Raw genomic sequence first — 14,796 nt, 5'->3', positions numbered from 1 at the left:
TTTGATTAAAAACTTCGCAATACCATTCGGTTTATCAATAAATCATAATGTTCATTTGTAACTTCTCCTTTATCTCTGATGCAATGAGTTCCTACGATACATTCATCTATTGCAAACAATTGCATGATGAACATTGTCGAAAGAACTCAAATTATTCCAATTATCCCGATTATGCATAAGTTTCAAGCAGCGTCGTTTTCACAATCTCTCTCATTACATTAGAATTCTTAAATTATGGTAAAAGTTGAGAATTATAGTTCAATATTTTAATTAACATATTCTGCAGGTCTGAGCTTGGTATTTACCTTCAATATATCTAATAAAATTTGAACCAATTGCTCTGATAACACCATCAAACCACAAATCAGCCGTAATGATTATAGTATTTTTGTAACTAATCCAGTGATCCGGTGGGGGAAAAAGTAGCCAAACTTAGGAAAAGTTGGAGGTTCAGTTGGCTTTGATGATCCCACACTCACAAATGAGGCTTGAGTGGGTTGATGAGTATCATAATTGCCAATGAGATTATGGGAACATTTGGCCAAAAGCCCCAACTTGAGAACCTTTTGATTGATGGACATAAAGTTGTCTGTGACTAAGACTCGGCTCCAGCTCCTTTGGCTCATTCTAATTGAGAGTCTGAATTAGATCCTATAATGCGCCGACAAAATTATTTTTTTGAGGGGCATGCTTCGTTTAGATAAAGTAAGCTCATTAGTGGCAAATGTCGTGATGCGACTTACGGCTAAATATCTATATTGGTATTTTAATTCCATCCCATTTATTAAGAAGGTATTTTAATTAGGCAAATCTGTTTTAAGGTATTTTAATTGATTCAACTTACCAATAAGGCTATTTTTCTCGTCGGCGACCAGTTTTCCGGCAAGAGCTCGTCACGTGCGTGACACATGATGACAAACTATTTTTTAGCTGCGGATGTGGTACGGATTTTCTGACGTGGCAGTGTTTAAATGCGAGAATTAACCCTTTAAAAATCTCAATTCACCCAAAATAGGACAGATTCGTGCCACATCAGCAGCTAAAGCACAGTTTAAGTCATCATGTGTCACGCACGTGACGAGCTCTCGCCGGAAAATTGGTCGCCAACGAGAAAAATGGCATTGTTGGTAAGTTGAAACAATTAAAATGTCTTAATGTAGGTTTGCCTAATTAAAATACCTTCTTAGTAAATGTGATGGAATTAAAATACTAATATGAGTATTAAGCCCGACTTAATCCTAAAAGTTGTTTCTCATATGAGAGGCGCTACAGTCACACCTTAAACCACACCCCAACCACACTCCTCTTGTTACAGTGCATTGGGGCTCACGTGAATTTTTTTAAAATTCTCATGTGGGCCCCAGTGCACTGTAGCGAGAGAGGAGTGTGGTTGGGGGTGTGGTTTATAAGGGTGTGCCTCTAGCATTTTCCTTCTCATATCAAGGTTGGATAATAGTCAAGCTTACGTCAAATTGCGTGGGATGATATAACATGGAATCTCATATTTTAAGTCACACATCAATAAATCACATAATCTACAGGTCTCTAACGCAGCCATCAAGACTTTTCAATCCCGTATCCTTAAAACAAATTATATACGTAGCTCCGCATCTCATCCACAATTAAAACCCCTCCTTTATTGATGCTAGTGTTCTCATAAAAAATGAATGGTTATAGAGCTAGACGCCCACTAATATTCCCCTCTCAAATACAAGATGACAACTTCATTCCTCGCCCGTTCCTTTTCCTTTCCCTTTTCTATGGTGACCTTTGGCCCACACCACTTACCGATTCATGTTCTCTTTCTCGAATCATTACTAGGTTTATATGGCTTAATGAATGGTTATATATTTCTGTTGAATAAAAGTAAAAAAGTCAAGCACAATTCGTGACGCTTGTTTGTAATTTTAGTTAAGTTAAATCGTAACCATTTAATTATCATCCTAATGAAAATTGTGATCGAGATCGAGAGTGGAAACCCTCCACACATATGTGTACATATACACATGATCTCCTGTACCCCCCTCTCCGCACTTGCACGGTTTGCACCCCCAAAATCTACTCAAATTCGAGGGGAAGAACAAATGAACAACGCGCCGCTTCTCCTCTTATGCTCGCTTTTGTCTCTACAAATTGCAGTTCAACAATTGCGTAGGCCTCGATATCGACATCGGCATCGGCATCGGCGGCGGCGGCTCCGAACCCCCCTCTGACTGCCCGCCGCCTCCCCCGCCCCCTCGAGTGCCCGCCTCCGTCTCCTCCGCACCCCCGCGCCATCAGGGCCGCAGCCCTCCGACTTCCGAACCTCCTCCAATTCCGCGCCTACAACGTTAATTCAAAAATTCAGAAGACCATCACGTCAGACCCCTAAACAAGACGGCAAACTGGACGGGTCCGCCCGTGCACGTTCAGCGGTTTTACTGCGAGACCCGCCGGGGCCTCAACGACACCCCGACCATCGCCTCCATCGACTTCAACGGCTTTCGCCTCGGCGCCCCGACCCTCTCCGGCTCATCGACCAGCTCCCCGACCTCGCCATTTTCCACGCCAACTCCAACTCCTTCTACGGCACGGTCCACCGACCTCACCGGGCTCAGTACCTCTACGAGCTCGACTTCAGCAACAACGCGCTCTCCGGCCCGTTCCCCGGCAACCTCCTCCCCTAACAACCTCTCGTTCCTCGACGTCCGCTTCAACTCCTTCTAGGGCGCGTCCCCGCCGCGTCTTCGCCCTCCCCCAGCTCGATCTACTTCTTCTGAACGACAACGCCTGTTCCCAGCGCTCCCCCCCGACCTCGGGGCTCGACCGCGGGTACCTGACCCTCGCGAACAACGGGTTCACGGGCCGCGATACGCCGCCTCCATAGGCGAGGCGTCCGAACCCTCATCGAGGTCCTCTTCCTCAACAAACAAGCTCTCCGGCTGCCTCCCCTACGAATCGGGCTCTGCCCAGAACGCCACGGTCTTCGACGCCGGCAACAACAGGATCACCGGCCCGATACCACTGTCCTTCGGGTGCCTGAGGAAGGCCGAGGTGCTGAATTTGGCGGGGAACCTGCTGTACGGGAGGGTGCCCGACGTGCTCTGCAACCTGGCGAGCTGCGGGAAGCTGGAGAACCTGTCGCTGTCGGGGAACTACTTCACCTCGATCGGGGAGAGCTGCTGGGGTTTGGTCGAGAGCGGAGCTCTGGATCTGAGGAGGAACTGCGTCGCCGGGTTGAAGGGTCAGAGGTCGGCCTGGGAGTGCGCTATTTTTTTCCTAAGGCACAGGTTCTGTCCGGTTTGGACTTTTATGCCGTGCGAGGATCAGAGGGATTGGGGGGCTCACCGGAGTGAGGAGGCGGCGGCGGCGGCGAAAAAGGCGGGGACCGTGGTTTATAATGCTGTGAATAAGCGGCAACCTAATCCTTAATTAGGATTGTTTGTTAAAAGGGTCAATGGCTCATACAATACATACAATCTCTGTAGCAGTGTTGCATATTGGAGCGTGTGTTTTTGCTTAAAAGAAGATGATGCAATTTGTTTGTATATGAAATTACGGTTTTTCTATAGAGTCCTCGTGGGTACTCGTGGGCACTCTATAAGAGAGGAGAAAGATAGAGAGAAATGAATAGCTCATGGTCTCCTCTGATTTTCATTAATTTCTGTGCATAATTCATTTTTCTCTCTCTTTCCTCTCTCTTATAGAGTGCATGGGCACTCAATAGAAAAAACGTATGAATTAACAGGTGAATGTGTCGGCCGGTATTCGATGGATAAAGGAAATATTAGTTAAAAGTTGATTAAATGTTGGAAAGCAATTTCATTTTTTAAGTCCTTTTTTTTCTGGATAATTGAAAAGCGATGAGAAAGTTAAAAATAGATATATAAAAGCACAAGATGTGTGAAAAATTAAATTTTCTCATTTACCTTTTATTCAATTTCTCAAAAAAAAAATGTGAAGAAAGAGAAAAGGTTAAAAATTGCTGACGTCCCATGTTCAGCTTTTTAATTGATACAAATAATAAAATAAAAAACGAAAAAAAATATTTACTTCTCGATTATCAAACCAACTTTATTTAACCGTTTCTTTAGCTTCTATTTATTTTTGGTTGTCAAACACCAAGTATTTTTAAATAAGTGAAAAGCAAAAGATTTGAATATTAGTAACAAGCAGGGTTTGAGAGGGAATTGTGAGGTGGGATTGAAAGGATCAAAGGCTAGATTGAGAGTGTGCCAGGTTTTTGTGGAAGCCCAAGTGTTGTCCCTCTGTGAGTTCTATGCTGTGAAAGGATCAGAAGGATTGGGCGGGTTGATTGGAGAGAGGAGGCAGCGGCGATGAGGCAGCGGCCGAGGGAGGTGGCTTATTGTGCTGTGCATAAGAGGGAGGTGACTTAATCAGTGAAGTGAAAATTCAATGTAAATTTGATCATAGAATGATGATCAAATTTTTGTTTTGTAGTTGTATGTGAGGCTAAGCTAAGAACGATGATGTAATTTTTGCTCATAGAAGAATGATGTATGTTTTGCTTTTTTGAAAAAGAAAAACAAGAAAAAAGACGTGGATGTTGTTTCTAGGCAAAAGTATTTGATGTATTACGGACTTAATCAGCGAAGTGAAAAGTCGATGTAAATTTGATCAAATATTAGATGTTCAACAATTGAGATACTGAAGACTTTCTTAGGGGCTGTTTGGTTGGTCCAAAACCACAGAGGGTATTTTTCACAATTTCCTTCACAATCAGGTGTTTGTTTTGCAAAAGACAAAAAGGAAAGTGAGGGAAAGATATGGTGCCAGCTAGACATTTTCCCCACAAAATTTTTCGCTATTTTGAAGCCGATTACCGGGGAAAAGTCACACATCTACTACTTTCTTATCTTTTCAATTTGAACCAAAATAAAGAAAGTTATGGAAAGTAATTATGTTCCATTTTCTTTATGAAATAAACATAAGAAACACTCTTCCAAGAAAGTGAAGAAACACCAAAAAGCGAAGAAAATTGAGTTTTTAAAAGAGAAGGAAAGTGACCAAACAACTCCTTAGAGCATCTCCAAGAGGCCGGAAAAATCCAGCCCCTTAGCTAAATTAAGGGGGATTGTAGGGGAAGTTGCTCTAAGGAGCCGGAAAACTTTCCCCTTCACCTCAAACCCCTTAACTCTCTCCCCAAATTAACGGGAAGATTAAAGTCCATTAACTTTCCTCTTATAATTTTATATTAATATTTTTAATGGAGTTAATGTATAGTTAATCAAATTTAGTTAGTGTATAGTTATTAATATTTAATTATTTATTGATGATTTATATAAATTAATTATTATATAAATTAATTAATTATTAAATTTTAATATGATTAATTAATTTTTAATGATTATATAAGGTAATTTCTTAATTTAAATTAATTAAATAATTATTTTTAGTTATCAATAATTAATTAATTAATTATTTATAAATAAACTACATATTTAATTAAATCCTAATTTATAAAATTAAAATACTAAATATGAATAATTAAGGGGTAAGAGAATTTTTAAGAGAGGACTATTGAAGGAGAACCTTGTCCCCTTAAATTAAGTGAGATTGTAGAGATCCCTTGGAGATGCTCATAATCTTTCTTTGCAAATCTTATTTGAATGACAAGCCAAAATGTGCGAAGGTGAGTTGATGCTTGATAAGACGCTCACTTTTTTAGCTGTTTGTGAAAAGAGTACTGCTGAAATAAGTATATGAAAATTAAACGCAAGAAGAGTAAAAGAAGTAATTTTCTATCCTTCTAATTTATTTCTCCTTCAATTTTTAAAAAAACGAAGAAAGTGACAGGGTAAAGCCAACGTGACATCTTCCCCTTTTTAGGGGCTGTTTGGTTGATTTCCTAAAAGGGCCTGTTCGTTTGCCATAAAAAAATGGGAAATCAAAGAAATAGAAAACTATTTCTAAGAAAAATAGGTTTTTGGATTGTTTGGTTGGCTAAAAAAAATGAAATCAAAGAAATGGAGATGAGATGAGATGAGTTGTCACATTATTATTGGATGATGTGAGTGCTTTTTTAAGAAAACTAGTTTTGATGTTGTTCGGTTGACGAAAAAAATAAGAAAATGAATTATAAGAAACCTATTTCCTGTAGTTTTGTTGTTTTCTTTTGTTTGGTTCATTCTTAAAAATAAGAAATGAAATGAGATGAGATGAGTTGTCATTGTATTATTGGGTGATGTGAAGAAAGATTAAGAAAAGTATTTTCACAACTTTTTGGGATGAAAACAAAGAAATGAAATGTTAATGAGATGAGGTGAATTGTTATAATATTTTATTCGATGATGTGAGTGATTTGAAATGATGAAAAGAGATGAGTTGAGTGATGTTTGGATGAAAATAATATTTTATTAGATGTGATGGATGAGTTGTTAGATGAAAATAATATTTTATTAGATGTGGTGGATGAGTTGTTAGATGAAAATAATATTTTATTAGATGATGTGGATGAGTTGTTGGATGAAAATAATATTTTATTGGATGTTGTGGGTGAGTTTTATGGATGGAAATGGAAGAAATGGATTATTTTGAGATTTCCACCTTTTCCATTTCCATTTCTTGGTTTTTAGGAAATAAACGAACAGGCCCAAAACCAAAAAAAGGAAATCGGTACAAGGAAATCAATAAAATAATATTTTTATCAATTTTCATCCTTAAAACTCACCCCCAACATCTAATAAAATATTATTTTTATCCTCCAACTCATCTTATTTCATTTTATTTCTTACCTTTAAAAATAAACCAAACACAAGAAATGTGTCACATCATCCAACTCATCACATCTCATCTTATCCCATTTTTAAAAATCACACACATCATCCAATAATATTGTGACAACTCATCTCATCTCATTAAACCTTCCTTTCCATCCATTTCCTAAAAAAACAAGAAATTGACAATTCATCTCATCTCATAATATTCATCCAATAATATACTTCCAACTCATCTTATCTCATCTATTTCCTTATTTTTAAAAATGAACCAAACACAAACAACCTCAAAACATCATCTAATAATATACCTCCAACAAACAACCTCAAAACATCATCTAATAATATACCTCCAATTCATTTCCTTATTTTTTTAACCAACCAAACAACCTCAAAACAAGTTTTTTTTTAAAATCACTCACATCATCCAATAATAATGTGACAATTCATCTCATCTCATCTCCTATTCTATAATTTCCTTCTTTTTTTTTGGTGAAGTAATTTCCTTCTTTTTTAACCTAACCAAATAACCTCAAAACAATTATTATAGGAAATAGGTTTCCTATTTTTTTAATTTCCAAGTTTTTTTTGCGAAACGAACAGACCCTTAATTATCACCATCATCACAGGGGGTGTTTCATGTTTGGTTCAATTTCTATAAAAAATAGGAAAAGGAAAGCACCTAAAGAATAGATTTCTTTGTATTTCTTATAAAAAATTATAGGGAAGGTTTTGCAAACTAAAAAAGTATAAATTTTCTTATTTCTTGTACTTTCATTTTTTGGTACAAAATAAAAAAATTGACTCATTATTTTATAGAAATAGCAAATTTTCTTTTTCTTTTGTTTGATTGCATATGAAAGATTTATAGAAAAGTTTTGCTAATCTTATTCATCACTTTACTAACTCACATCCAGCTGGAAATCTGAATAATCGCGTAAATTTTCTATTCTCAAGAATGTGTAGATAAATAGCTCGTCTTTATTACTGAATATACTAGATAAATAGATCGTAAGCCTCAGCGGCTTCTTACGATCACATACCGAGTCAAACCCTAGATCCTCGCCGTTTTAAGTCATGAATCTCGACAGAGAACTTTCCCCAAGGCTGCTGCGCGAACCCCTACGATATCCTTGGGCGTCTAATTGTGAGCCGTCGTCAGATTTGGGTTCATAACTGATAAGCAGATGTATGGGTTTTGAGGAGCTTAACGTGTGATTTGAACGTGTTTGGATTGGTGAGGGTCATAAAGGCCTAAAACAGAGAATATTCTCCTAAAATTTTAATGGTCACTAATTGCGGGGACTAATATCAACACGCTAATGCAATTTGAGGGGCTAAATCAAAATTAGTCAGATTCAGGGGACTAATATCTAAACGCCTCTATTTTGAAGTCTCTAAAAAATCAATGAAATTGCAATTGGTCCCATTAAATCTCGTAAGTTGTCTCAAATTAATCAATCTAGCTAGATAAGGCAAAAATACTAAATTGATATATTTTATTTATCTTTAATGACAGTTTGGTATATACTTTTTTCTAGCGACATATTGGCATATTATTTTTTCTCACGCTGCAAATGGGGCTCAAATTTGCCCGGACCTAAATTTTCGGCGAAATTTCTTACGTGATGCCTCACGTGGTGCGAATGTGGCTTCCAACATCATAAATCAGCTCCAATCCTAAAGCTTAACCCCTCAATCTCCTTCCTCATCCACCTCTCCCTCTCCTCTCTCTTTCGCTCCTCTCGCCTCTCCGACGACTCCCGGACCTTCTGTGACGCTCCAGAGTTCACGCAAGGCTGCAGTCCAAAGTAAAATCCGGATTTGTCAAACCTGTCTAGCACCAAACACCATGCTACGACATGTTTCACCATAACAGTCATTATCTCTCTAGTGGAATCAACAAACAAGTGAAGGTACAAAACATGCAAATAATAGAAATAGTACAAAATCAGATATGCACAGAAGAAGTATATCCACAAATAAGCCCAACTGAAATAGAATGAAAATATATCTAAGTCAGAAATAAATCTCAACACAATGAGTTAAATAAAATCTCACTAAGGCACTCAACCTCTACAAGACAAAATACAAGTCTAAAGTCTGAAAATAAACAACTAAATGTGGAGTTCTAAAATAACTACAAATATAATAATATCTAGATGGAATTTAAGATGTAATCGCATCAACCTGCGACTCTCCGTGCGCCGGACTCGCTACCTGAAAGGGGGGAAAATAACGAGCGTCAAAGCGCTAGCGAGATAATCTTCACCGCTCTTAAGGGGGAAGGGGTAGGAGTGAAATAAGAAAATAGAGTTAGTACCTATAAATATAAAATCATTCATATAACTGTAGGCGTCTAAAAATGCTTATGGGTGCCCGCACGCAGCTCGAGACCAAGAGAAGGCGATGAACGTCGTTATCCGAGTCTAAGAGGATTATCTGTCGTCGACAAGCGCATGAAGCGAAACAACGAACCAAGTGGCCCGCATGCGTCAATCAACGCGCGCGCGTCAATCAGCTCGCATGCGTCAATCAACACGCGTGCGTCAATCAGCTCGCGTACGTCAATCAACACGCGCGCGTCAATCAACACGCGCGCGTCAATCAGTTCGTGCGCATCGGTCAACACGCGTGCATCAATCAACACGCGCGCGTCAATCAGTTCGTGCGTATCGGTCAACACGCGTGCATCAATTAACACGCGCGCATATCAACCAACGCGCGTGTTGACGGTCAATCCCACAACGAAGCGTGCAAGTCAACAAGACGGTCAAATATGCAAAACGGTGGAAAATACAAGTCCCGGAAGAACCGGAAAACACAAAAATCAGCGAAGCCAAAAGCGCGCCATGCGGTACGGACCAAACCGACCCGCGTCGGCGCGGGTCGGATCCGTCTGACCTGTGTCGGCGCGGGTCGGATCCTTCCGACCTGTGCAAGCGCGGGTCAGATTTGTCCTGCGCGCGCTGTTTCGATCCTGTTCGGTTTTTGACGGTTTTTCTCGGGATTTGGTCGTTCCTGAGCATCCAAACTAACTTGATATCATCTACCAACGTGATTAGGCCATTATTGACTAAAGATAAGGTCAAATCACTCATTCTCATCCACATACCCGCACCCGAAGCCCTATAAATACAAGCCTAGGGCCTCCTTTCAGCGGGGGCGATTTATTATCAAGACGTGGAGGTGCTCCTGGATTGAGGAGTCAGGAAGTACGAATTTCAGTGAAGGCAAATCAGATCCCGGCGAACTCCGACATAAAGAAGGAGCTATTCGAAGGATCTGAACCTCGTCCGTCCGTTCCTTGAGATTAGTCTTGGTCTTAATCTCGAAAAGAGCCCTGATTTCGCTTGGTCGATTTTAGCGCTTCAAATCAAACACTTCCTCGGTGAAGGCGAAGCTCTGATCAATTTTCAACAACCGGATCTATTCGACGGTCGTCCACGGATAAACCCCGACATAGGCAATGACACTCACGCAAGCAGGAGACGATAAACGATCTCCCTACGTTTGTTTTGACGAGAGTTGTAACTTTTGTTTTCATTGTGTAAGAGTTTTATAAAAAGACTATCTTTTTTATTTTCATTGTAATGACTAAAGTTGTAATGAATACTGTAATGAATATATTAACTTTTGACATAAACAAACTGGCGACCACATCGGGAGCCAACAGCTTCGCTGCCGGAGCTGTCGTGTCGCAACCTCGGATCTGCATCCTGGTTGAAGAAGTGGTCGAATACGAGTTCGACCAACTAAAGTTCGAGGAGTATCTGTCGTCGTCCTCCTCCAGATCCTCCGCCTTTCACAAGTGAAGGAAGATCAATGCCCCCGTTGCTGCGGTAACTGAACCTTGTAACACCCTTCCAGCCTCCAACGAGTCCGGATCTGTAGATCTGAACTCCTCCTCAATCAAGGAGTTGAGTACAGAAGGCGTGCCCACTTTATCGAAGAGAGCTCACCAAAGGCAGTGCCAACGCCTTGCACGCCAACTCGTTAGGGCTTTGGAGTCAATTGACGAGATCTGTTATGAGGCGGATCTGAAAATTAGGCAACTAAGTGCCCCAACAGCGGACAAATACCCTCTCCTCCAAATCATCAACAAGCGAATGGGTACAAGTCAAAAAGACCCGTTCAACTCTCGAGGAGCGGATCAAAAAGCGTCGCGCACTGCTTGCGCACGTGCGAATTTTTGTGCAAGAGGCCAAAAGGTTGCAGAGGGAAGAAGTGGAAAAGAAGCCACAGAAACTGTACAAAGTTTGGAGGCCAAAATCCAAGACGGCGGACGAAAAAATCAAGAAAAGCGGGTCACTCAAATCCAACCCTCCAAATCGCGGGTCACTTGGATCCGACCCTCCACTTCGCGGGTCACTCGAGTCCGACCCTCCCAAGCGCGGGTCACTTCAATCCGACCCACCAATTCACAGGTCACTCGGATCCGACCCGCTAATTCGCAGGTCATCCGAATCCGACCTTCCAATTCGTAGGTCACTCGGATCCGACCCGCCAATTTGCAGGTCAGCCGAATCTGACCCTCCAAATCGCAAGTCACTTGGATCCGACCCTCCAAATCGCAGGTCACTCAAATCCGACCCTCCACTTTACGGATCACCCAAATCTGACCCTCCAACCCGCGGGTCGCCCAAGTCTGACCCGTGCCAGAGTCAAGACAGAAGATGTTCTGCACCGGTTTTGTCGATCCCTTCAAGTTTCGCACCTCTGGAGGAGCACCGTGACAGCGTGGATTTATCCTGATTCAAGATGAGGATAGTTGATCGCCTGGGTCCTTTGCACGAGGATCGAGGCAAAGTTCTGATCAAAGAACGCTTGGGTCCGGTGATTGAACCCCGAGCGACTCGTCGAGCTGGGGGTCGTGCACGCCCTCGCAACAATTTCAAGCCTTCTCATAAAGGAAAAACTCCGGTTTTCACCCGCCTAGGGATGTGTATCCAAAACCAAGAGCCTGTTGAGATCTTGCGCTCCCAAAAGCGTAGTTCTAAACACGTGACTCTTGAGAATGCTAATAAAGCGGCAAATCCTATGAAAGAAACGTATTCATCTGACGATGACAATGTTATACTAGGGAAGTCGTGTCAACACACGATAGATTGCTTCGGTCATCTGACCGATGAGTTGTACTATAGGGCTGAGGGTATGAACAAGTCTCGGAAGAGATATACTCGAGAAATAAAATCTCGCTGTCCGTGCGCCAAGATTATCAGGGCAGTATTATCAGCGTGTAGCTACCCCAAGACCGCTCCACAGAGGGTCTCGGTATTTGAGAGGATCTCTAACGGAAAGGCTAAGTCCAATCTAAAACGTCTTCGTAAGAAACGATCGGTCGTTCAAGGTGACGAACCCCCAGAGGTTACCATCAATATGGTTGATAAGGGAAAATCAATTCGACCTTCTAGCTCTGACCCGCTTGTATCGCATCGTCTAACCCGGTTACGATCAGGAACTATTAGACAAAGGGATTATCAGAGAATGCAGAGAGGGTTATCCTCGGATGATGAAACATCGGATGCTAACTCGGCAATCGCTTCTGATAATACGGTATCCAGTCTGGGACAATCCCGTGAAGTGTTTATGATTAACACCGAGGAAGTAGCCAAAATGGTTGAGGACGCCTTGGCCAAGCAGAAAGAGGCATTCAAGATCGAAATGAAAATGACTATGCTACGAATGAGGGAAGAGCATGACCAACAAATTCGGGCTCTGTCCAATCAGTTCGGTGAATCCAGCCATCGCAACTGTGCTGACCAAGCAGCTAGCGATTCAGATGTGGATGAATACATCAATGTTGATGACCCTCCCGTTGACCAGAATGCTAGGGGTGGTCCCACTAAAAACAACGACGTTGGGGGTGGTCCCACCTAAAACGACAACACTGGGGGTGGCCACGTAATTCCTCTTAAGAATCGTCCAGAGCCCGATACAAGCGACGATGAGAAAATAAAAAATCTCGAGAGCAAAATTAACGCTCTAATGTCTGCTCGAGAGGTAAAAAGGACCAGCATTCCATGTCCCTATCCAAGAAAGTGGGATTTAATAGCATACCCGGCGAAGTTCAACCTGATTAACTTCACGCCGTTTGATGGAAAGGGTTCGCCCACTCAACATCTGATCTACTTCAAGTCCCACTTGGGTATGATCTCCGGTAATGAAGCCTTGATGGTTCGGTCATTCGTTGGCACCCTTCACCGGCCCGCCTTCGATTGGTACCGCCGTCTTAAGTCCGGAAGTATTAATAACTGGGAAGACCTGGAGAGCCTATTCCTCACTCATTTCTTTGATGATGATGCTGAGGTGTCAATTAGGAGCTTTTTGATGAGAAGCAAGAAGATAATGAAACAGTCGACGACTTCGTCAAGCGCTTCCAGAATAAGGCGATGAACTGCCAAGATCCGATCACAGAGGACTTCATCCTCCAAACCTGTCACAACAACCTCTCATTGGACGTGTTGGAAGTTATGGGAGTAGCACCGTCCAACAACTGGAAAGAGTTGAAGGTGCGCGGAGACAGGCCGAACTCTTCCTCCGAAGGAAGAAGGCTGAGAAGAGCCAACCGACGGCGAATCTTCCGAATTCAAATTTCACCTCCCGTGGTAAAGGGAAAGCACCTGCAACAGCTGTTGACGCTAACCAGACGTCACAACAGCAACCCCGAAGACAACAAAAGACTTCGGGTCCGAAACTCCAAAAAGATTACTCTTTCAAGGACGAAGACGTTCCAGTCATCTTCGAATCCCTCTTTGAAAACAACAAGATCAAGCTACCACCTATCATAAATCAGGAGGAAGTTGACAACACTGCGGATCCGAAATACTGTGCGTACCACAGGAGGATCCTTCATCCCACCAAGGATTGCTTTGCTCTCAAAAATAGCATCCAAACCTTGGTCGAAGCCGGCGTCATAACGCTGGGATAAGCCAAATGAGAATGGCAACACTCCGAAGAGTATACGAGTATAAACTGCTTCTCAATACTCCAACAGGTATATGAGTCTAAACTGTTTCCTTTTTTTCTCAGGAAGTTCCTAGAAAATCTTATATTCTTAAGGATAAACCGAACATACAACTGAGGACAACGTACTCCTCCTTGGACCCAGTTTTGCAAAGAAAGCTGGGGGTGGATAATTCATATAACGGGAAGTTCCCGGAAGAATGTTAAACGTAATATTCTTAGGGATAACCCGATCATTACGAATAAAGTGATAAATACTAAACTCCCACTGTGATTTCCGAACACTCTTTTGTTAACGACTCACAGTATTCCATCACAAAAATCCCCCATCGATCAGACTAATTGACGGTGGGATCACCGAAATTCTTTCCGGTTTAACTCATTCAAACTTCCGCTATGTTCGTGCACTCAACACTTTCATGGTTAGAGTCCAGATATAATGCTTGAAATTTTGATCTGTCAATCTTTGACGAATTGTCAAACTCCTTCGTGTTAAGTCCTTATCACTTGACGCTAAGAACCCCTATTGAGTGAGTTGTACAAGTCAACACTCCCACTGTGATTTGTACTCCCACTCCCACTGTGATTTGTACTCCCACTCCCACTGTTCATTTGGTCAAACCTTCCTATAGTTAGGACCATAATTAAAATCCTCTCTCGATTCCTTCAATGAATGAGAGGTCCACAAATCGAGTGATCAAACCTATAAAAGTTAGGGTCATCTCACACTCCTACTGTTTACCTGGTCAAACCTTCCTATAGTTAGGGCCACAATCAAAATCCCCTCTCGATTCCTCTAATGAACGAGAGGCCCACAAATTAAGCAATCAAAACTTTCTACAGTTAGGATCGTCTCAAACCTCCCGCTTGGTCAAACCTTTATACAGTTAGGCCCAAAACCAAAATCCCCTTTCGATTCTTCCAATGAACGAGAGGTTCACTTTCAAATCGAATGATCAAACCTTCCTACAGTTAGGGTCACCTCAAACTCCCGCTTGGTCAAGCCTTCCTACAGTCAAGGCCAAAACCCCAATTCACTCTCGATAAACAAGAAATTCACCTTTAGTTCGGTAATCAAACCTTCCGACAGTTAGGATTATCCTAATTTTTCGAT

General features: G+C 41.7%; 1 protein-coding gene across 1 annotated transcript; it reads left to right on the top strand.

Moving 5' to 3' along the window:
- LOC109842558 (uncharacterized protein At4g06744-like) lies at window positions 1,116-3,640 on the top strand. Its single transcript, XM_020411420.1, is given in 8 exon segments — window positions 1,116-1,127; window positions 2,140-2,241; window positions 2,377-2,509; window positions 2,512-2,662; window positions 2,664-2,720; window positions 2,722-2,845; window positions 2,847-2,906; window positions 2,908-3,640. Coding segments are annotated over 8 exon segments (1,143 nt in total). The 3' UTR covers window positions 3,412-3,640.

Source organism: Asparagus officinalis, chromosome 5 (assembly GCF_001876935.1).
Source record: "Asparagus officinalis chromosome 5, Aspof.V1, whole genome shotgun sequence".
Classification (NCBI taxonomy): Eukaryota; Viridiplantae; Streptophyta; class Magnoliopsida; order Asparagales; family Asparagaceae; genus Asparagus; species Asparagus officinalis.
This window is presented reverse-complemented; position numbering and strand designations above follow the sequence as displayed.